Source organism: Nomascus leucogenys, chromosome 25, assembly GCF_006542625.1.
Source record: "Nomascus leucogenys isolate Asia chromosome 25, Asia_NLE_v1, whole genome shotgun sequence".
Classification (NCBI taxonomy): domain Eukaryota; kingdom Metazoa; phylum Chordata; class Mammalia; order Primates; family Hylobatidae; genus Nomascus; species Nomascus leucogenys.
In genome coordinates this window covers 29475640-29497976 of record NC_044405.1, presented here as the reverse complement: position 1 = coordinate 29497976, position 22337 = coordinate 29475640, and the positions used below count along the sequence as shown (strand labels likewise).

General features: G+C 48.0%; 4 protein-coding genes across 6 annotated transcripts in view; 1 reads left to right on the top strand and 3 right to left on the bottom strand.

The window, feature by feature from the left end:
• Positions 1-22337, top strand: part of TSPEAR (thrombospondin type laminin G domain and EAR repeats) — a 190841-nt gene that overhangs the window by 31196 nt on the left and 137308 nt on the right. The gene's annotated exons all lie outside the window — the stretch shown is intronic.
• Positions 7924-8321, bottom strand: LOC100583457 (keratin-associated protein 12-3). The gene has a single exon (XM_003277368.3). It carries the CDS (start codon positions 8277-8279, stop codon positions 7989-7991), a length of 291 nt encoding a protein of 96 aa, XP_003277416.1. The 5' UTR covers positions 8280-8321; the 3' UTR covers positions 7924-7988.
• LOC100583795 (keratin-associated protein 10-11) lies at positions 12483-13667 on the bottom strand. Of its 2 annotated transcripts, none has more exons than XM_012501863.2 (2): positions 13305-13667; positions 12483-13067 (listed from the first exon to the last, which is right to left on the bottom strand). In XM_012501863.2, the coding sequence occupies exons 1-2, from the start codon at positions 13665-13667 to the stop codon at positions 12771-12773; spliced, it is 660 nt and encodes a 219-aa protein (XP_012357317.1). In that variant the 3' UTR covers positions 12483-12770. The 2 variants fall into 2 exon arrangements, with proteins under 2 accessions (XP_012357317.1, XP_012357315.1); XM_012501861.2 differs by having other exon boundaries at positions 12483-13238; positions 13347-13667.
• Positions 21676-22331, bottom strand: LOC100585458 (keratin-associated protein 10-3-like). The gene has a single exon (XM_012501876.2). It carries the CDS (start codon positions 22288-22290, stop codon positions 21676-21678), a length of 615 nt encoding a protein of 204 aa, XP_012357330.2. The 5' UTR covers positions 22291-22331.

Sequence of the window (22337 nt, the reverse complement as noted above, 5' to 3'; positions counted from 1 at the left end):
CTTCACCCAGTGCTCATCAGAAGGTGGTGTCCCGGGTGGAGGGCGTGGCTGCAGATGCCCATGTGGTCTCTCCCAGGGCTCCTGGGGCCCAGGTGCAGTGGCCGCAGCGGTGACTTACCAGCCTGTGGTGGAGTGGCCTTGCTTCCCCACTGGCTGTCCACTCCTGCTCCAGGCCAGCAAGCCCTGCATTGATGGCCAAAGCCTCAGTGCACTGACGATCGGGTTTTCCCATATGGTTGGTGGACGTCCTGTTTCCCAGGTCGCGGAGGATCTCAGGTTTACAGAACTGCATTAGTTCTGCAGCACACACTCCCATCACTGGTCCACAAGGGCTCGGTTTTTATTGATTGATGATCAATTACTGAGGATCCTAATAGAATAAACCCCCATGAACCCACATCATCAATAATTTACCAAGAACTTCTTGGGGCGGCCACTGTTGGGATTGTGTGCTCCTTATTCTGTTACTTTCTAGAAAAAATAGAGTTGAGTCATATCTCTATGGATTCCTGAAATGTGTGTTTTCTAATTTAGTAATTTCTGGTGATATGAAAAGGGAATTCTTCTGAATGTAATCTGGAACTTGCTTGTCCCAGTCTGTTGTGCTGGTAGCGTTCTTCTGCATTTCCCCTGTCTGGGCTGTATTCCCTTCCTGTGGGGCTCTGCTGTGACTGTCTCAGGTTAAACGTTCCCCAGTAGATGGGCCAGCCGTCTTGCCCCAGGAGTCTGCTATTCCAGATAGCATAGCCCAGAACTGTCCCCCGAAGAACGTTCTCACTACTGGCTGCCTTAGATTCCAAGCTTTTTATTTGCCTTGGAGGCAAGTGTTGAGTTTAGGGTTGAAAAACTGGTTTCATCATCTTTTAGGCAAGGTGGTCAGGGACCTATTGTGTAGTTTAAATTGGGGGGCTTTGGATAAAACTGAGCAAGAAATGGAACCAGTCAACTCAGACATATAAATGCTGGCAGCTGAACACATTCGAATCCATGAACACACCCAATGTGTGCACTACACAACATGCACACACTTATGCACACACGTAAGCACTCTGGTCCCCCAGGCTGGGAGTTGGAGGTGAAATTGGAAATCAGAGCATGAGAGGAGGGAGGGTTGGTAACCAAAAAATGCTTCTGGAGAACCTACCTGCCCTGTGCTCAGAGAAGCATGGACGAGGCCTGGCTCAGCCTCCGCCTTCCAGAGCTGTGGGGACCCTCAGGGCCACTTGGAGCCCAAGTTCTGTGATGCTAGTGCTCCACATGGGGCATGTGTTAGCGAGTCCAGGTTTTCGCATGGACGTATTTGTTTCTGTCTCTTGGGTAAATGTCTGGGAGTGGAATAGCTGGGTCATATGCTAAGTATCTTTTTGCCGACACCATCCTGCCCTGATAAATGCAGATTTATAGTAGGTTTTGAAATCAGCTAGTGTGAGTTCTCCAATTTTGTTCTTTTAAGAAGTTGTTTAGGCTACTCTAGTTTCTTTGTCTTTCCATATAGATATTTGAATAAGCTTATCAATATCTACAGAATTTGCGTTGAGATTTCAATTGGGAGTGTATTGAAACTATAGATCAATTTGGGGAGAGTTGACATATCCAGCAATCCATAACATGGTCTATTTATTTAGGTTTTCTCTGATTTTCCTCTTCAATATTTTGTAGTTTTCAATGTATACATTTTAAATATTTCCCCCAGAATTTATCCCTAAGTATTTTATAATGTTTAATGCTATTATGGTACTATTTTTAAGTTTCAATTTCTGATTGTTCATTGCTAGTATATTAAAATAAAATTGATTTTTGTATATTGGCATTTTTTCTTTGACCTTGTTAAATTCACTTATTAGTTCTTGTAGCTTTATTATAGAATTTTGGGGATTTTCTAGGTAGACAATAATGTAATATGTTAATAGAGACTGTGTTATTTCTTCCTTTCCAGGCTGCATGCTTTTTACTTCACTATTTAGGAAGTCCAGTATGGTAATAAATGGCAGAGGCAAAAGTGAATGTTCTTGCTTTATTGTTGATTTTAAGGGGAAAGCATGTAGTCTTTCATCATAAAGTATATTAACTATAGGTTTTTCATAGATGCTCTTTAAAAGAGGTTCCTTTTAATTTCTAGTTTGCTAGCAGTTTTTATTCTGAATGGATGTTGAATTTTGTCAAAAGCCTTTTCTGAATTTATTGAGATAATAATATGGTGCTTCCTCTTTAGTCTGTTGATATGGTGAATTATAAGTTGATTTTTTAACACTGAACCAACCTTGCATTCTTGGGATAAATCTCACATGATCACGACCTTTTATCTCTTTTACATATTTCTGGATTTAATTTGCTAGTATTTGGTTGAGAATTTTGTATCTATATTCATAAGAGATATTATTAATAGTATATAGTTTTTTATATACTATATACTATAATACTTTTGTTCAAATTTGATACCAAGATTATGCTGGCTCTATAAATTTAATTGGGAATGATTCCTTTCCTTCTATTTTCTGGAAGAGTTCATGTAGAATTGGTTATATTTCCTCTTTAAATGTTTAGTAGAATTTTCCCGGGAGGCCATTTGCCCCTAGTTTTGTTTGTTGAAAGATTTTAACTGAAAATTCTACCTCTTTAATAGATATGATGCTATTCAGGCTATCTACTTCTCTGGAATAAGCTTTCATACTTTTGTCTTTAAAAAAATCTGCCAATTTTACGTATGTTATCAAATTTAATGATATGAAGTTGTTTACATCATTCCTGTTTTTAATCATGTTTTTAATAATTGTAAGATTTGTAATGATGTCTCTTTTTCACTCCTAATATTGCTATTTTGTGTCTTTTTTTTTCTCTTTATCATAATTTTCCTGATCAGTCTGGCTAGATGCTTATTCATTTCATTGTTCTTTCCAAAGAAGCAGCTTTTGCTTTCATTGAATTCTTTTCCATTTTCTACTTCATTATTTTTTGCAGATTTTTAATTATTTCATTTCTTTTGCTAATTTTGAGTTTAATTTGCTTTTTTTTCTTTAAAGTGCAAACTTAGATAATTGGTTTCAGGACTTTCTTCTTTGTGAATATAAGCACTTAATGATATAATTTTATCCCTCTAAACACTATTTTAGCCATGTTCCATATATTTTGACATGTTGTCTTTTAATTTGTATTTAATCCAAAATATTTTCTAATTTCTCTTGTGATTCTTCTTTGAACCATGGGTTATTTAGAAGTGTGTTGGTTAGTTTACAGTTCTGCAGGGTGTTTCTAGCTATCCTTTTGGTGTTAATGTCTAATTGAATTTCTTTGTGGTCAGAGAACATACATTGTATTAGTTCAACTTTTTTACATGGGTCGAAGTTTATTTTATGGCACAGAATATAGTCTTTTTGGCGAATGTTTCATGTGCTTGAAAAGAATGTGTATCTGTTATTGTTGGGTGGAGTGTTCTGTAAGTATCCATTAGGTCAAGTTGATTGACAGTGTTGTCCAGGCCTTCTGTATCCTTCCTGATTTTCTGTCTACTTGTTCTCTTGAAGCTGAAGTCCAATGACAAATCTGATTTATCTGTTTTTCCTTTCCCTTCTCAGTTTTTTTGTTGCATGTGTTTGGAAAGTTGGCTGTTTGATGCTTACACATTTAGAATTGTTATGTTTCCATGGTGAATTGATGCTTTATCATTATGTAATATTCCTTTTTATCCTTGGTAATATTTCTTTTGTGAAGTTGACTTTGTTTGATATTAATACAGCCATTCCAATTTTACTTGATTAATGTTTGTGTGGTATATTTTTCCATCTGTTTGCTTTTAACCTATCTATGTTTTTATGTTTAATGTGAGTCTTCTGGTAGATAGAATATAGTTGGATCCTGAATTATTTAATCCAATTAAAAATATCTGTTTTTTGGTTTTGGTGTTTAGATGATTTGCGTTTAATTTAATTTAATAAATTAATTTGCATTTAATTTAATATTAGCAAAATATCACTTTACTAATTGTATTCTATTTGTTCCATCTGTTCCTTTTTATCTTTGCCCCCTTTCTATGCCACTTTTTGGTTTAGTATTCTTAGTTATTCCCTTTTATATCTACTTTTTATATACATCTTGATATAGTTTGGATTTGTGTCCCCACCCTAATCTCATGTTGAATTGTAATCTCCAGTGTTGGAGATGGGGCCTGGTGGGAGGTGACTGGATCATGGGGGTGGATTTCTCATGAATGGTTTACCATCATCCCCTTGGTGCTGTCCTTGCGACAGTGAGTGAGTTCTTGGGAGACCTGGTTGTTTAAAGGCGTGTGGCCCCTCCCCTGTCTTTCTCTCGCTCCTGCTCTGGCCACGTGATGTGCCTGCTCCCCCTTCACCTTCCACCATGCTTGTAAGTTTCCTCACAATTCTGCCTCCCCAGAAGCTGAGCAGGTGCCAGTATTGTGCTTCCTGTACAGCTTGCAGAACTGTGAGCCAATTAAACCTCCTTTCTTTATAAATTACTCAGTCTCAGGCATTTCCTTATAGCAAGGCGATAGTAGCCTAATACGTCTTTTCAAGCTTATTTGGCCTAAGATTTACAACACATACCTTTACTATAACAAAGGATACCTCCGGGTAATATGACGCCACTTCATCTGTAAGTGGCGGGACTTTACGGCAGTGCACCTCCTTGTCCTCTTTTATATTCCTTGTGTTATTGTTGCCATGTTTTACTTTTACTTATGTTAAAAATCCCACAATGAGGCCGGGCGCGGTGGCTCACGCTTGTAATCCCAGCACTTTCGGAGGCCGAGGCGGGCGGATCACGAGGTCAGGAGATCGAGACCACGGTGAAACCCTGTCTCTACTAAAAATACAAAAAAAAATTAGCTGGGCGTGGTGGTGGGCGCCTGTAGTCCCAGCTACTCGGAGAGGCTGAGGCAGGAGAATGGTGTGAACCCAGGAGGTGGAGCTTGCAGTGAGCCGAGATTGCGCCACTGCACTCCAGCCTGGTCAACAGAGTGAGAGACTCCATCTCAAAAAAGAAAAAAAAATCCCACAATGCACTGTCACTATTTTTGCTCTGGACAGTGGCGCGATCTCGGGTCACTGCAGGCTCCGCCCCCCGGGGTTCATGCCATTCTCCTGCCTCAGCCTCCCGAGTAGCTGGGACTACAGGCGCCTGCCACCATGCCCAGCTAATTTTTTTTTGTATTTTTAGTACAGACGGGGTTTCACTGTGTTAGCCAGGATGGTCTCCATCTCCTGACCTCGTGATCTGCCCGCCTCGGCCTCCCAAAGTGCTGGGATTACAGGCCGAGCCACCGCGCCTGGCTTATTTATATTTATCTTCTTTTAAAATAATTTCTAGAGCTCTTCTTTTCTTTTCTTTTTTTTTTTTTTTCCCAAGACAGAGTCTTGCTCTGTCGCCCAGGACAGAGTGTGCAGTGGTGCGATCTTGGCTCACTGCGACCTCCGCCTCCCGGGTTCAAGCAATTCTCCTGCCTCAGCCTCCTGAGTAGCTGGGATTACAGGGGCACACCAGCATGCCTGGCTGATTTTTGTATTTTTAGTGGACGGGGTTTCACCACTTTGGCCAGGCTGGCCTCAAACTCCTGACCTCAGGTGATCCAGCCACCTTGGCCTCCCAAAGTGCTGGGATTACAGACATGAACCACGGCACCCAGACAAGAGGTCTTCTTTCCTTTGTGTGGATCCAAGTGTCTCTCTGCTATCATATTCCTTGGCTCGAAGAAATTGTTTAAGAATTTCTTATAGTGCATGTGTGCTGTTAATGAAGTCTTTCAGTTTTTGTTCATCTGAAAAAGTGTTTTCTTTCATTCTTGAAAGATACTTTTAGTGTCATAGGGTCGACAGATTTTCTTTCAGTATTTTAAAGATGTACTTTCGGTCGTATGGTTTCTGATTAGAAGTCTGATGTAAACTTTACCTTTGTCCTTATGCTTGTAGTCTGCTCTTAAAATATTGATGCTTTGAAGATTTCCCTTTTTACCTTTGGTTTTTGTCAGCCACAGATTTAATGTGACACGTCTAGTCATTTGTGGTGGGGATATAGTTACCCAATTTGGGGTTCTCTGAACTTTTTGAATATGGGGCTTTATGTATTTCATTAGTTTTAGAATATTTCTCAACTATTCCCTCTTTGAATATTTCTTCTGCCCTGCCCTCTCTTTCTTCTCCTTCAGGGACTCCAATTACATCCATAAATGAGGAGTTGATGTTTTGCTCTTGTCTCCCTCCACCCTTCTCTTCCTCTTTCTCTTTGTGTTTTAATTTGGTCAATTTATATTTACATGTTTTCAAATTCAATGCTTCCACACCTGTTTGTATCAAGTGTACCGATGAGCCCACTGAAGGAAGCCATCTTTGATGCCGTATTTTGATTTTTACCATATCCACTTGACCTTTCTTATAGTTTCCAGCTCTCTGCTGAAATTACCCATCTGTTCATATACGTTTTTCATGCTTTACTCTTGATCTTTTAATCTATTCATTATAGTTATTTTAAAGTTTATACCTGATAGCTCTAACACCTGTGTCATTTTACTTTTTACTTTCTGTTTTTAGAGATATGTCTTGCTCTTTTACCCAGGCTGGAGTGCAGTGGTGCAGTCTCAGCTCACTGCAGCCTCGAACTACCAGGCTCAAACGACTCTCCAGCCTCAGCCTCCCAATGTGCTGGGGTTACAGGTGTGAACTGTGCCCAGCCCCTGGGTCACTTTTGAATCCAGCTTTGTTGATTTCTTTGTCTCCTGACAATGGCTTGGTTTTTCCTTGCTTTTCTGCATGTCTTATAATTTTTTATTGATTATCAGACATCATCAGTTCCCTCTGGAAATGCGTGTGTCTCTTTTTCGGTCAGGTCATTAGTGTGTGCGGGGAGGTGGATGAATCAGTCTGGTCAGACATTGACCGTGGTTTGGCTTTTGTTGTTACTGTGGTTGCCTTCAGTGCACCAACGGCTTGTGCTTAGGGTGTATCAGTGCTTGTGCTTAGGATGAGGGGTGGGGAGGGAGGTCAGTGCTTTTGCTCCACCCTAAGTTTCACACGCCCCTTCATGCCTGACATTCAGAGGAGATCTCTACACACTTCTGCCTTTCCCCAGAGGCAGGCTGACGTTGCTTACTGAACTGTGCCTGCTAGGCTGGAGCTGGAGAAAGGAGGGCTGTCTGTTGTCCTGGTCCAGTGTCAGTCTTAGGCAGGCCCTTCGCATGTGGGACTTGGAGAATGAGACTTTCTTGGACTTCCTGCTACCCCTCCCCGGGACAGATGAACTCCGCTCTGCATTTGTGGTGGGTGTTGTTTGAAAGAGTTTCCTGCCCTCTTTGCCATAGTAATCCTTTGAGGTATTGCATGGGATCCGGGGCCCAGGTCTATTTCTTGTCCATCCTTCTGGGTAGAGGGTTGTTTTCTTCTACCCTCCCCCTAACACCCTCCATCTGGAAGCTTCTCCTCTGGTGGTCTTTATACCCGGGTCCCAGGCATCTGGGTAACATAAAAACACAGCAGTTGTCTTCCTCATGGTGGTTCCCACTGTGTTTCCCAACATCTTATTACCCCACAGTGCAGGGCTTGGGGAGGGAGTCAGGGGACAGAACCTTCAGGCCACTCCCCCAACCAAGGACCCTCCACTTCAGCTCAGCCACCAGGAAGGCGGCTCTCTGAAGAGGTGCTGCTGCCATTAAAGTTGGTACGTACCTTCAAGGAAAGAACTTACAAAACATATGAAGATAAAAGGGAGACACGAGGTGTATAGGGACAGCCGATTTATTTGGCTCACATGGGTTTTAGTTTCCTGCTGGAGTGAGAGAAGGACTCTGGCAGCCAGGACTTCCTTGGGGGGTTCCCAGGGTCACGGAAGGTCTGAGTCATTTTTCCACGTTCTCACCCCAGAGTTCAGAGGTCTCCTTGAGCAGGCTTTTCTTCTGCCCTATGTGTGCAATCTGGGGGTCCACCAGATGCTTATTCACGGAGGGATACAGGTGTGTACCCCTGTGTACCAGGAGCAGCTGGTCAGCAGCAGGAAGGGGTGCTGCAGGAGATGGGTCTGTAGAGGATGGTGGTGCAGGGGGACTGGCAGCACCCCGAAGATTGGCAGGAGGGAGTCACATATATGATGGGCCTGCAGCTCACGGGCATGCACACGGAGGGCTGGCAGGAGGGAGCCACACACACAATGCGCGTGCAGCTCACGGGCACGCACACGGAGGACTGGCAGCTCACGGGCACATAGCAGGATGCCTGGCAGGGGCTGGGTATGCAGCAGGTTGGCTGGCAGCCTGGGGAGCAGCTGGTGTGGCACATGGTGGCGCGTGGCTGGGCTGGTACTGGGGCGGTGGATGGTGATGTCTGGAAGCTGCTTCTCTGGTGGTCTTTATACCTGGGTCCCGGGCGTCTGGGTAACACAAACACACAACTGTTGTCTTCCTTGTGCTTGTTTCCACTGTGTTTCCCAACATCTTATTTTCCCACGTGTACTTTCCCGCGTTATGCTCCACCATAAATAGCTTTGGCCTTGAGGTTAGTTTCTTCTGTAAACAGGATGTTCTGGTTTGACATTCTGCAGGTTTTTTGTCAATTTTTTTCAGGCTACTACTGTGCACATAGCACCACTGGCTTGACTCAAAGTACCAAATCCTGTTGTTTCACTTTTGTTTCATGCTATCAAGGAAGATGTTGAGGCAATAATGTATTTTGAGCTTTTATTTTGTAGAGTAAAACTTTAAAGCATAGGTTGGCAAACTATGGTCTGTGAGCCAAATTTGGCCCACTGCCTGTTTTTCAAATGAACTTTTATTGGATCACAGCATGCCATTAGTTTATGTGTTGTCTGTGGCTTCTTTTGCACTATGTTGGCACAACTGCATAGTTATGGAAGAGACTGTAACATGCAAAGGCTAAAATATTTGCCGTCTGCCCTTTACAGAAAGTTAGCCAACCCTGCCATAGAGTAATCTATACAAGAAGTTATTTGTTCATGCAACAAATATGTATTGTGTACTAGCAGCAAAGAGATCTTGGCCTCAAGAGCATTCTAGCAGTGGGCAATGAATAAATGAGTAAAGGAAGAAATGAATGCATGTAATAATTCCATACAGGGCTGAGTACTGGGGAAAATGGGTTCAGGAGATAGTAATGGGGGTGCTGGTGGGTGGTCTGGGGGGCCTCTGTGAGGAGACAGTGTGGCCGTGGAGAGAGTGAGGATGCTGCTTCAGAAACTGGTATGTCCAGGGGAGGCAGGAATCCTGCACTCTGGGTGTTGGGCCATGGGCAGGTGAACTGGCCAGATCATGAGGACCCAAGAACCAAGCATCAGAATCCCATGCTGGGGGGTCTAGGGTTTGGGTTTAGGAGTCAGATGGAAAAAGAGTCAGCAAACCTGAAGACACACCAGTAGAAATGATCTTGTCTCAAGAAGAGGAGAAAGAATCTAGAAAAATGAAAAGACATATGAAACAGTACTGAACTGTCTAACATACTAGTAGTTTCAACCTCAGAAAGAGAAGACAGTGATACTGAACCATAAATAAGTTTTGAAAAAATAATGGCCCAAGACACCAAATTTGATTTAAAAAATAACAACTTGCAGACCCAAGAATCTCAGAACCTGTAGGAGGATCAACACAAAGAAAACCATATCCAAGCATCAAATAGTAAAAGTAATGAAAACCAAAAAAATATTGAAGACAGTGGAAAAAAAAGACACTTTTCATACAAGGTACAAGGTTCTTGCAAGCATGAGAAAATCCTTCACTTCTCAGCAAAAACAGTGGAGGCCAGAAGACAATGGAACAACTTCTTTAAAATGCTGAAAAAAAAATTGCCAACCCAGAATTCTATAACTATGAAAAAGATCCTTCAAAACATGTTGAGGTAAAAACCTGTTCAGAAGAGCAAAAGCTGGGAGAAATCCTCCCCTGCAGATGTGCGCTGCAGACGATGTGCATGGATGTCCTTTAGGTTGACTAGGACGAGGCCAGGTGGGCCCTGACCTGCAGGAAGGAGTAGGAGGAACAGGGGAAGGTAAAGGAGCAGGTAAATATCCAAGTAGCGCAGGCTACTTCCCACCAAAGTAGCTGGGACTATAGGTGCACGCCACCACGTTCAGCTAAATTTTATTTTATTTTTTGTGGAGATGGGGTCTCACCGTGTTGCCTGGGCTGCTCTTGAACTCCCAGGCTCAAGTGATCCTCCCTCCTCGGCCTCCCACGGTGTTGAGATTACAGGCATGCGCCGCGTCTGGACCAACATGTCTTTTTTTAAGGGGACACTATTCAGCCCAGGAAAGAGGTCGGTGCAAAGCCATGAGAGCAGCCTGGGTTCCTCTGTGCGTCGGTGGGCCGTGGCGTCTTTCATCGTGGTTCCTTGGGAAGGAAGAGTCCACTGGGAATCCGCGTGGCTGGGCTTCTTCAGGACACAGCCCGAGCCCACTGCACACACAGGAAGGCCCGACGCTGGGCCTGAGGGTGGCCCGGCTCCCATCCAGGCATTGAGGCTATTGCAGAAGGAGGGAGGCCTGTGTGGGGGATGCCTGTGCTAATTCCAAGAATGGGAAGCTTGGCCCCCAAAACCGAGGTCTGCCCCGACAGAGCCAGCTTGGTCCCTGTGGCATGCGTGTGGGCCACACGGGAGAAAGGGCGTGGGCACGTCCTGGGTATGAGTGGGATTTGCCTGGAGGAGGTGGTGTTGGCACATGTGGGTAGCGGGGGAGCCGTTTGGGAACCAAGAAATCAGCTAAGAGGAGCACCAGCCAGTGCACCCCTCCTGCTGAGAGGCCCATGTCCAGAAACTTCTGTTACCAGGATGCCCTGTGTTGACGAGCATGTGAGGTGCAGGGGGACTCCTTAGAGGGCCCCCTCCACAGACCGCTGCTCACCCCTCCTTCCAGGCCAGCAGCCTCGCCTGGGGCTGTGCTCTCACCCTTACAACTGGGCGAGGGTGCCCGCAGGCTGGAAGGTCTCTGATCACACCCTGACGAGCATGCACCAGCCATGTCCTCGCCTTACAGACACCCTCCCCCGGTCCCCAGGGGCCGTCCGGCTCTGTCCAGCAGGCGGTGGAGGGGCTTTGCGGTTCCCTGTGGTTTCACGGAATGCCTTTGCAGGCAGCAGCTGCCCCTGACTCAGTGGGCCCTTCATCTCCCTCACAGACAGGAGGGGCACCCCGGGACCTGGGGGCGGAGCAATCGGAGCTGCCGCTGTGCTGTGAACACCTTCACGCACGTTCACAAGGGAGGGGGCCCCGCCGCTGCAGCCCTAGTCTCTCCTCCACGTCTGGCACGGCAGCTTAACCACGTGGGCTTGGAGAGCTGCACGGACACATGGCCACCAGCAGACCTGCATGTCAGCTGCCACACAGAGCACAGGGGCCCGGGTGTCACCAGCTGTGCCCGGCCATGGCTGTCCCTGGCTTTCCCCTCAGGAGCCATCGAGAGGCTCAAAGGCTCTGGTGACCTGGAGGCTGCGGCCCTGGGTGCGTCTGCCCGCTGGCTGCACAGCGGCTCGGCCTCAGCAATGTTGGTGCTCCCTGTGCCTTAGGCTCCCCTGTGCCTTTGGTTAGTGGTGAGGTGGAAACGTCTCCCCCTCTTTTTTTAACTCTTTGTGCTATGAAAGGTCCATGAAGGCCTTTGTCCACTTATTTATGGGGATGGCCGTATTTTTCTTAATATATGAATAAGCAAGTAATGGACACAGGGGTTGAATAAACTCTGGCAAACTGAGAGATTTATGAGTCAATGCGGGTTTAAATTCAGCTACTTTCTGGTTAAAGGTCCTCTTGGGGTTTTTGTTCTGTCGCCTCTTCCCTGGGCCCTCCCAGCCTCCTGAGGAGGTGCTGACATGACTGGTCTCACTAGTGCCCTCTTCACTCTCCAGGGCTAGTGGTCCACTGAGACTACAGCCTCATCCTCTCCCACTGTTCTCAGGGTTCATCGATAAGGTGTCTTTTTGCTCTGTGTCTCCTCACCCAGGCCTTAAACCCTGAGTAGGATGAGTGACGTCTGAGTGACCGCAGAACCCCTCTTGGGGCCCATGGAATTGCTAGTGCTTCAGAGCACACAGGGCGGCCCTCAAACTCTCGGGGCAGCCCTCTGCTTGGGCACCTTCTCCACGGCCCACACACCACGCGGCCAGCACGGTGCATGGGGCTCTCAGGTCCCACCTGAACGGGATTTCTGCTTCTTCTCGACTCAGCTTTAGCTTGGACTGGCAGGGGCCAGGCATGGGCAGGTGGCCCAAAGCTCACCAGAGGCCGAGCCCACTCAGCTCTGCTCCCCTCCCTGGCTCAGGTTGGAGGCTCAGCCCCTGTGGGCAGGGCTTTGGCAGCAGGAGGGGTGTGGAGCTGATCACATTTGCTTTCAAAGCCTGCTGTCTCCCAGGTGTTTGATCTTAGGATGAGAGACACCGTCCTGTCTGCCTTTAACAGGACAGTGGGTCCCACACCCCAAATTGGGAGTAGGCAGAGGGGCTCAGGGGAAGAGCAGAAAGTGCACACCAGCCCGTATTTCCTGACTCAAGAATGTATTATTAGAGCAGTTCTTCTTTGTCACATTGGGTGTAAGCAATACATTTGGAGAAGGGGGTTCCAGAAGGCCACAGTCCACCTGCTGAGGGATTTGTGGGTTGTCTCTTCCCAGACAGTGGTGAGGAAAGTGTCATGTGCTCAAAATCCCCTTCAGGCAGCAACTATGTGGCTACTGATGGAGCTGGTGGATTCTGAGGACTCCAGGGGCTCCTGAGACTGGAGAATCCTGCTTGGCAGCAAATACACAGTCGGCAGGAGACAAGGATTGAGCACTCAGCAGCTGGACTTCTCACCTGAGCAGAGGCTGTAGCAGGCCAGGCGGGAGCATGCGGGGCGGCAGAGGAGGGACACGCAGGAGGCCGGGCAGCAGCAGCTGGACTGGCAGGAGGAGGTGGGGGCACAGCAGGAGGAGATGGGCACACAGCAGGTGGACCTGCACACGGGGCGGCAGAGGAGGGACACAGAGGAGGAGGGTCTGCAGCAGGAGGTGGTGCAGCAAGCTGGCTGGCAGCGAGACTGCTGGCAGCATGAAGAGGAAGCCCCAGAACAGACGGGCACACAGCAGATAGGCTTGCAGTAGACAGTCTTGCAGCAGACGGGCACACGGCAGGCCTGCTGGTAGGAAGAGGAGGTGCAGCAAGCCGGCTGGCAGCTAGACTGCTGGCAGCATGAAGAGGAATCCTCAGAGCAGGTGGACACACAGCACACAGGCTTGCAGCAGACGGGCACACAGCAGGCCCGCTGGCAGGAGGAAGAGGCACAGCAAGCTGGCTGGCAGGTAGACTGCTGGCAGCATGAAGAAGCAGCCCCACAGCAGACAGGCACACAGCACACAGGCTTGCAGCAGACAGTCTTGCAGCACATAGGCACACAGCAGGCCTGCTGGCAGGGGGAGGAGGTGCAGCAAGCCGGCTGGCAGCTAGACTGCTGGCAGCACGAGGGTGTGCAGGAGCTGGTACAGCCTGATTGGCAGGGGCTGGGCTCACAGGCCGCCTGGCAGCAGGGGCTGGACACACAGCTCACTGGGGTGCAGACCAGGGTCAGGCAGGGGGCTGGGGTGCAGCAGCTGCGGGCGCCGCAGGGGGGCTCACAGCAGCTCTCTGGGCAGTCGTCCACCTGCCGGGAGTCGGAGTAAGCACTGGAGCAGACGGACATGGTGGATGCAGCCATGCTGGAGTGGGGAGGAAGTGAGCTGGGAGCTGGGGGAGGTGTCAGTGAGCGAGTGAGTGAGTGAGTGAGTGTGTGTGTGAGTGAGTGAGGTGCTCAGGGCTGTGGGGCTTTTAAATCCCTCCCTGGCATGTGTTGTCCTGACAGGAGGCTCCACAAGCTTCTCTTCCTTGTTGGTGTTTAGAGCTGGTGGCTGGAGATGCGTCATTCGTGCTGGTTTATCTCTGTTTGTTTTTCCCTCATTAAACTGGTGTGTATGTCACAGGGCTCTGTTTCTTCATCAGTTTTTATTTTGGCCACAGAAATGTGGTGGAAAATATTTCAAGCAAACTTTTGTTGAGTTGAGGTTTTAGAGATGAACGTTTCTCCAAAGGAAGCAATTCTGGTTCCACCTATCGTGTTTCTGGACTGATTAGATATATTTTATTACTTTTAGCATCTTAAAACATAAACATGGAGAAAAATGTGCAATTCATATGAAATAAAAATGGCATAGACGATAAGATAAGAGGAAGCTGGCCGAGTGCAGTGACTCATGCCTCTAATCCCAGCACTTTGGGAGGCTGAGGTGGGTGGATCACGAGGTCAGGAGTTTGAGACCAGCCTGGCCAGCATGGTGAAACCCTGTCTCTACTAAAAATACAAAAAATTAGCCCGGCATGGTGGCAAGTGCCTGTAGTCCCAGCTACTTAGGAGGCCGAGGCAGGAGAATTCTTGAACCCAGCAGGTGGAGGTTGCGGTGAGCTGAGATTGCACCATTGCACCCCAGCCTAGGTGACAGAGCAAGACTCTGTCTCAAAAAAAAAAAAAAAAAAAAAAAAAAAAAGCAAAGTGCTAAGTGGCCCTCCCTTCAATCCCTCACACCTTGTAAGGAGAATACTCAGAGATTCAGTAGCTGGTGGATCCGTGCTTTATTTTTGTCTCTTCAGCTCTTCCATGCCACCCTCAGAGGCTCTCTTTGTTTTATTTGAAGCTGCACCCTGGATTATTTCAATTTTCATTTTGCCTTGGTGAAAGATCAAGTACTTTTTCATATATGGTGATTTTAGGACATACATTTTAAGATTCCTTGCTTGTCTGAAAATATATCAACTTTATCCTCACATTTATAATGATAGTTTAGCTGGGTATAAAATTCTGGTTTTAAATTAATTTTCCTCAAAATGATGAACACATGTCACCATTTTTTTGTGATGTCCAGTGTTGCTGATGACAGTCTGATGCTGGTCATTTGTCATTTTTTAGTTTCTCTCTCTCTCTCCTTAACTCTCTGGGAGCATTTGGGTTTCTTTTTATTGTCCTAAAGTGTCACGTTTTTGTTTCTAGGCTACTGCATTATTTTACTTTCTGTGGTTAGAACTTATTGAGCCTTTCAGTATAAAGACTTATCTCTGAAGTGTTTTTCCATTTTTAATAATAATTTCATCCTTCCCAGTCTCTCTTCTTATGACTTTTTACTTTCATCTTGTGATGAATGAAATGTGTTATCCATTCACTCTGATGATGTTACTTTGAGTTTTTAAATGTTTTTTTCTTGTTTCATTGGACATCAGGTAGTCTGCTCATTGGTGGCAGTTCATTCAGTTTTCTGAATAAAAGACTATTTTATTCCAGTGCATTAGGGTCCTGCTCCAATTTATTCCCTAACCTGTTTCTGTCTCCTTCTCTTTTCTACAAACATATGAAGGACCCTGCTGAGCCTCCTGTTTTTGTTAGATAATTTTGATTTCATTTTTTATAACTCTAAATATCCTTTCAGTGATTATTAGTACAGATATGTGAGAACTGTGTGCTTAATCCACTTTCCGGGACTGAAGGACTTAGTGCTGCTTTCAGGAGATGATAGGAAAGCCAGGAAGTCTAGGGTGACACCATATTAGTGGGTGCACTACAGACACACACAGTGCAAGTACGGTCTTTTTACATCAGCCACAACATGAGGTGTAACTTTGGAGCCCCGGACTCACTGGAGACATGACTTTTTGGATCATGGAACTTTCCACCGGGGGCCAGCAGGGCAGCTTCTATGGGCCATCAAATGATCAAACCATTTCTTAAATCAAGCAGACACTCTGGGGATCTGAGTGAGCTGAGTGGCAGGGATTGAATGGCCCTGGTTGGGTGAGGGAGGTGCCGGGAGGAGATGTGAGTCTGGAGGGCAGGGTGGCCCACGGCTGGGTCTTCTGCAAGTGACACACATTTGGATTCTTCTTTTCCAAAACATAGTCTTTTGTTTTATTTGACTCCCTTTCGCTGTGGCTGGCTGCCCAGCACAACGCTGGAGACGTGATGACAGCAGCCCTCGGGTCTTGTTTCCAAAGTTAACAGAAATGCCTCCCGCAGCTCCGCACTAAGCCGGTGTTTGCTGGTTTGTAGCACAGCCTTGGTCTCGTGCATGCAGTGTTTTCCTACTTTAGTTTCTCATGAATTTTGCCTCAGACTTTTAAGGAAGGAGTGAGTTTGTTTGTGTGTGTGTGTGTGTGTGTGTGTGTGTGAATGTGTGTGTTATAATCTACTGAGGGTTCCAGTGGCTTTTCTGCTTCTATTTTATGAGTATAGTTAATGATACCCTTTGTAACTTGAGCGATCTAAGATATACATTACTTGATAATGGCTCATTATCCCTTTTTCCCCAGCTTTATTGAGATATAATTGACAAATAAGAATTATATAAATTCAAGATGTACAACATGACATCTTGATACATGTACACATTGTGTCATGATTACCATGGTCAAGCTAATTAATATGTCCATCACCCACGCAGTTACCTTTATTTTGTGATGAGACATTTAAGATGAACTGTTAGAAGATTTCGGTGTTACTATGTTGTGTTCTGTGTTACAGTCAACTGTCCTCATGCTGCACATGAGGTTTCCAGAACTGACTCATCCTGCACAGCTGAAGCTGTATCCTGTCATCAACACGTCCCCACTCCCTGCAGCCCCTGGCCTTCGAATCCCCACTCTACTCTCTGCTTTGTTTAACTTGGCTTTTTTAGATTCCACAAATAAGCAAGGTCTGCAGCATTTGTCTTTCTGTGCCTGGGTCACTTCACCTAGCGTAGTGTGTGCAGGTTCATCCATGTTGCCACAGATGACAGGATCTCCTTCCTTTCTATGGCTGAATCGTATTCCATTGTGCATATACACCGCATTTTCTTTATCCACTCATCTGTTGATGGTCACTTAGGTTGCCTCCATATCTTGGCTGTTGTGAATAGTGCTGCAGTTAGCATGGCAGTGCAGGTATCTCTGAGATCTGGCTTTAATTTGTCTTGTATAAATACACAGAAGTGGGATTGCTCATCACATGGTAGTTCCATTTTTAATTTTTAATTTTTTGATTTTTTTTTTTTTTTTTGAGATGGAGTCTCGCTCTGTTGCCCAGGCTGGAGTGCAGTGGTGCAATCTCGGCTCACTGCAAGCTCCGCCTCCCGGGTTCACGCCATTCTCCTGCCTCAGCCTCCCAAGTAGCTGGGACTACAGGTGCCCGCCACCACACCTGGCCAATTTTTGTATTTTTAGTAGAGATGGGTTTTCACCGTGTTAGTCAGGATGGTCTCGATCTCCTGACCTCGTGATCTGCCCGCCTCGGCCTCCCAAAGTGCTGGGATTACAGGCGTGAGCCACTGTGCCTGGCCCCATTTTTAATTTTTTGAGGAACTTCCGTACTATTTCCCATAATGGCTATACATAGTGGCTTTGTTTTCTGTTAATGTAGGTTCATACAATCTCTTACATTATGTTTTTAAATGACATTGGTCTACAGTCCTATCTCTCTCGCCGTTGTTCCTGGTTTTGGCATCAGGGTGTCACCAGTCTTAGTAGAGGAATCCAGAGGACCTCTGGCTTCTTCTGATCTCTGGAATATTTCAAGTGTCACAGAAAAGTCTTTGTATTGAAGGTTGATGATATACACCTTTGAAACATCTGAGTCTGCCTTCTGAAGAATGAGCTTTTTCAATACCATTTCCATATTTTCCTGGATATCATTGTATTAAAATTTTTGTCTTGTTACTCAGTGTAGGTAATTTATATTTTTTAGAACACGGTACATTTCATTTATATTTCCAAATTTTAGGATAAATATACCCATACTATCTTCTTATACTGAAAAAGGAAAATCTGTGAATCTGTGAGCATACTTCTTTTTCCATCTTTCATGTCTGCTTATTTTTATTAGACTTTATTTTTATTTTCTTTAGATTTTCCTTGATGGGTGTCTGTGGATTTTTGTGGACGTTTGAAAACAGGGGGTCATGTTCCTTCTTGTTGGAGATTGTTGAGTAAAAGTTTCAGAAAGCGTCATGGGTGGTAAACTTTCCAGATCCTTGTTGTTTAAGAACAGCCCTCCTGCTGACACCTGCCACAGCAGAGTCTAGGTGCGGAATTTCTTCCCTCCACCTTGGTAGAGGCTGGGCCACCAATGCGTCTCGTATTTGCATAACTTTGACCTTCTCGTGAAGTCTTTCCTCTGTCTAGAACCTGGCACTATTGTCTCTTTCTTGTACTTCATTCATTTCACCAGACCCCTCTTCTGTCACTGTCATCAGCTGTGTTCATCCCCTCGATCCCATCTTCCTTTAGTTCAAAGAACTTATATTCCCATATGGGTTTGATGATTTTCTTCCATTCTTGGATTTTCTCTCCACTGCAATCCCGGTTAGGATCACAGACCCTGGGTCTCCTGGGCTCTTCCCACTCAGATCTCAAGCTCTTCTTGGCTTTATCTCTGTCCTTCTGCATTGGGTTTGGGTCAATCCTTGCCTGAACTGGGGTCACTGTATCAGCAATTCTGCTTTCAGGGTCTATTATGCAGACCATCATTGAGTTTCATCTGTGTTTGGAGTGTCATGCTTTCAGTCTCCTGGAACTTGGGGTGTTTTCCTTCCTCCTCTTCCCCTTCCTTTTTGGTAGCACCCTGTTCTTGTTTCATGGAGTGACAGCCTCTTTGTTTCCTCATATCTGCATCATCGCTTGTTCAGACTTTGCTTCTCTGTCATGCTGTGATTTCCTCACATGTCTGAGGACCCTTAGTTGTTGTTCACATTTTTAAGTGAGGGTCTAGATTGTCTGGCATTCATTGCTGAAAGGTTTTCTGCACATAGATACACATATTCTGCACCCAGAGCTGATGCTGGGGCTCTGATGAGGGGGGCCTTGTTCATCGCTGATTGGACATGGGGGCTCCAGTTCATCTTGACATCCAGAGCTTCCTGGGGCATGGCCTCTTCCTCTCCAGCTTGGGACCTAGCCTGGGAGGCTCCTGGGCCAGCCCCACCCTTCCTGGTTCTCCCACTGGTTGCAGGCATGGAATGGCTCTTCTTCAGAACTCGACCCATCAGTTAAAGACCACTGAGTGCCCACAGCCATCCTCATGTATGGTCCCTTTGCTAGGATCCCCGGGAAAAGTCATTTGTCTTCAGAGTCCTTCTTCTGCCTTTCTTTCTGTTGGATTTAAAGTCAATAGAACCTGATCTTTTTGTCTTGCCTTTCCCAGAAAATCCTTACTGACCTAGTCTGTGGATGGCATGCCTCCGTTTTCTATCACTGCTCTGGCGCCATTCATTTTTATTTAGATGAAGGGGAGGTGGAGGCATTGGCCAGTGGCCATCCCAAATGGAGGGCTGAGACTATTTGTTTTTAACACATTGACCAAGAGAAAATTCACAAGCCATGAAGTTCACCCACTGTAAGTGCACAATCCATTGGTTTTTAGTGTATTCCCAGTGTTTCTCAGCCATCACCAATATGTAATTTTACAACATTCCCACTCCAAAAGCCACACCCATAAGCAGTCACTCCTCATTAGCCCCTCCGCCAGCCTTGGTCACCCACTCATCTACTTCCTTTCTCTGTGGATTTGCCTGTCCTGAGTCTTTCATACAAATAGAATCCCACCACATGCGGCCTCTCGCTGAGCATCATGCTTTCAAGGCTCACGCATGTTGTGGCCTGTGTCAGTATTTGATCCCTTTTCATGGCTGAATAATATTCCCATGGGAATGGGCTGTGTTTTGCTTGTCCATTCATCCTCTGATGGCCATTTGGGCTCTTTCCACTTCTTGGCTTCTGTCAGTGGTGCTGTGTACATGGGCACACAAATCTGTGTGTGGACGTTTGTTTCATTCCTCCAGGGTAGATGCCTAGAACTGGACTGACAGGGTTACAGGGTCACACAGTGAGTGACATTTTGAGGAACTGTTTTCCAAGGTGCTTTCACTGGGGGTTGAAGCTCTGATGAGGCAGAAGACACATCGAATGAGGACCCAGAGCAGGAGTCAGAGCTGAGACCCCCCGCCAGGAGGTGTCCTCCCTGGGGATGGCCAGACAGGATGGGTCCTGTTGGTGCCTCGGACAAGGGCAGGTGGGGACAATGGCAAATGTGGAGGAGGTCAGAGAGCCAGCCCTGGGCCCTCCTCCCGGCTCTCTGTTCTGACCCTGTGGCCATCAGTGGGCACAGTGAGGTGGGTGGGGCTCCGACACGCATGTGTGGGGAGCCCCTCCCCAGGATGTCTCTGGGGCCCTAGGATGGAGGCTCGGCCCCTGCCAGCTGCCCCAAAACCAGGGCAGGATTTGGACAAACATCTCTGTCCCTGGAGGCCCTCATTTGTCCTTTCATGGGGACTTGGCTTTGCTTCCAAGGAGGTGGACAAGGCTGTGTCAGTTTGGCCTCCGGCCCTGGAGATGGCTGCTGCTGGTTGTCCTGGGTGGTCTGCCTCAAGGGGAGTGAGGGAGGCGGCTGTGCTGACCACAGTGAACTCTGTCGGGTGGGACTCCAGGAGGTCCTGGTGCTGGGGCTGGTGGCCTCTGGCATTGACATGCAAGGGTCATTTGCTGGAGCCGGACCTGGTCTCTCAAATGCGCACAGTGACCTGGCGGAAAGAGTGCGGCGGCTTGTGTCGCTTCCCCGACATGGCATCTGGGACGGAGGGTGGCAGGCAGAGCTAAGGGCTATTTGGGAGAGACCTGGGAGGCTGGGGGTGTGGGGACAGGGTCCTTGGGGTCAGAGTCCAGGATCATGGGACCAGGAGGGAGCTAGGACCCTGAATCACCAGGCGAGGCTGCATGGTTATGGGGGCCCACAGGCTTGGTTAGTGGGTGCCATGGTCCCTGCCCATCTGTGCTGTCACCAGCGATGCCTGAGCAATGGGTATTCCAGAACCCCATGAATACTGGGCTGCTGGGCTCAAGTCCTGGGGGAGGGTGTGGTCCCCATGTCTTACTGTGGAGGAGACGAGGGCTGCAGGGATGGGCACTGTGGTCCATAGCTGGTCTCCCCAGGGGTAACAGGAGGGGTGAGGCTGCTGGCTGGAGCTAGGCCCCAGGTGGGCACCCTAGTCCTGGGGGGCAGCCATGGAGCTGGGGAGGGTGAATGTGGCTCAGGGGCCCAGAGCTGCTGCCAGGGTCCACTTTGTCCCAAAACTCCTGGCCTTGGTTCCAGAGGCAGCTTCCCTAAGATGGGCCGGGGGGCCACGTGCTGGGGTTGGGGGCCCACGGGGCTAAGAGGGAGACTGGCCTTCAGGGTTCACAGAGGCCAGCACCAGGTGGCATTGCTTCCTGCCTCATCCCATGCCCCTCGGGGGTCCACAGACAGGATGGAAGGTCGACAGAGACAGAGGGGTGGGGCCAGGCCTGCTGGGGGTCAGGACTCTCCCTGCAGTCACGGGTGGCATCACTTCCCACCTCACCCTGTGCCCCCCGGGGGTCCACAGACAGGACAGAGGTTGGTGTGAGACAGAAGCGGCTTTATTAGAACTAGAGGGGGTGCTGCCCAGGGTGGGGCCAGGCCTGCTGGGGGTTAGTTCTGCAGAACTTGGGTCTGGGGGAGCAGCTGGGGTCCCTCATGCAGCCAGCATCTGGGAAGGACTGGGGGAGCAGCCTGGTCCCTGAGACAAAAAGCCTGCCCCATCTTCTGAGGGTGTCAAAGCCAGAGAGGGCAGAGCTGGCTGGGGCAGCTGGGAGGTCAGCCCCTGGTGGGAAGGGACTCTGGATGACATCCAGGGCTGTCAGCAGCTGGACTTCTGGCCAGAGCAGAGGCTGTAGCAGGCGGGGCGGGAGCACACGGGGCGGCAGAGGAGGGACACGCAGGACACTGGGCGGCAGCAGCTGGGCTGGCAGGAGGAGGCAGAGGCACAGCAGGAGGGGACGGGCACGTAGCAGGTGGACCTGCACACGGGGCTGCAGAGGAGGGACACAGAGGAGGAGGGTCTGCAGCAGGAGGTGGTGCAGCAAGCCGGCTGGCAGCTAGACTGCTGGCAGCATGAAGTGGAAGCCCCAGAGCACACAGGCACATAGCAGACGGACTTGGAGCAGACAGGCACACAGCAGGCCTGCTGGCAGGAGGAGGAGGTGCAGCAAGTTGGCTGGCAGCTAGACTGCTGGCAGCATGAGGGCGTGCAGGAGCTGGTGCAGCCTGATTGGCAGGCGCTGGGCTCACAGGCCACCTGGCAGCAGGGGCTGGACACACAGCTCACTGGAGTGCAGAGCAGGGTCAGGCAGGGGGCCGGGGCGCAGCAGCTGGGGGCGCAGCAGGGGGGCTCACAGCAGCTCTCTGGGCAGTTGTCCACCTGCCAGGAGTCGGAGCAGGCGCTGGAGCAGATGGACATGGTGGACGCGGCCATGCTGGGGTGGGGAGGAGGTGAGCTGGGGGAGGTGTGTGAGTGAGTGA

Bases quoted from the DNA above. Each gene is read 5' to 3' on its own strand.
- LOC100583457 (XM_003277368.3), bottom strand. From the start codon at position 8,279: ATGTGCCACACCAGCTGCTCCCCAGGCTGCCAGCCAACCTGCTGCATA.
- LOC100583795 (XM_012501861.2), bottom strand. From the start codon at position 13,667: ATGGCTGCATCCACCATGTCCGTCTGCTCCAGTGCTTACTCCGACTCC. The intron at 13,239-13,346 runs GTCTGCTGCAAG...TCCTCCTGCCAG, and splicing joins TGCCTATGTGCTGCAAGACT to CGGGCCTGCTGTGTGCCCGT.
- LOC100585458 (XM_012501876.2), bottom strand. From the start codon at position 22,290: ATGGCCGCGTCCACCATGTCCATCTGCTCCAGCGCCTGCTCCGACTCC.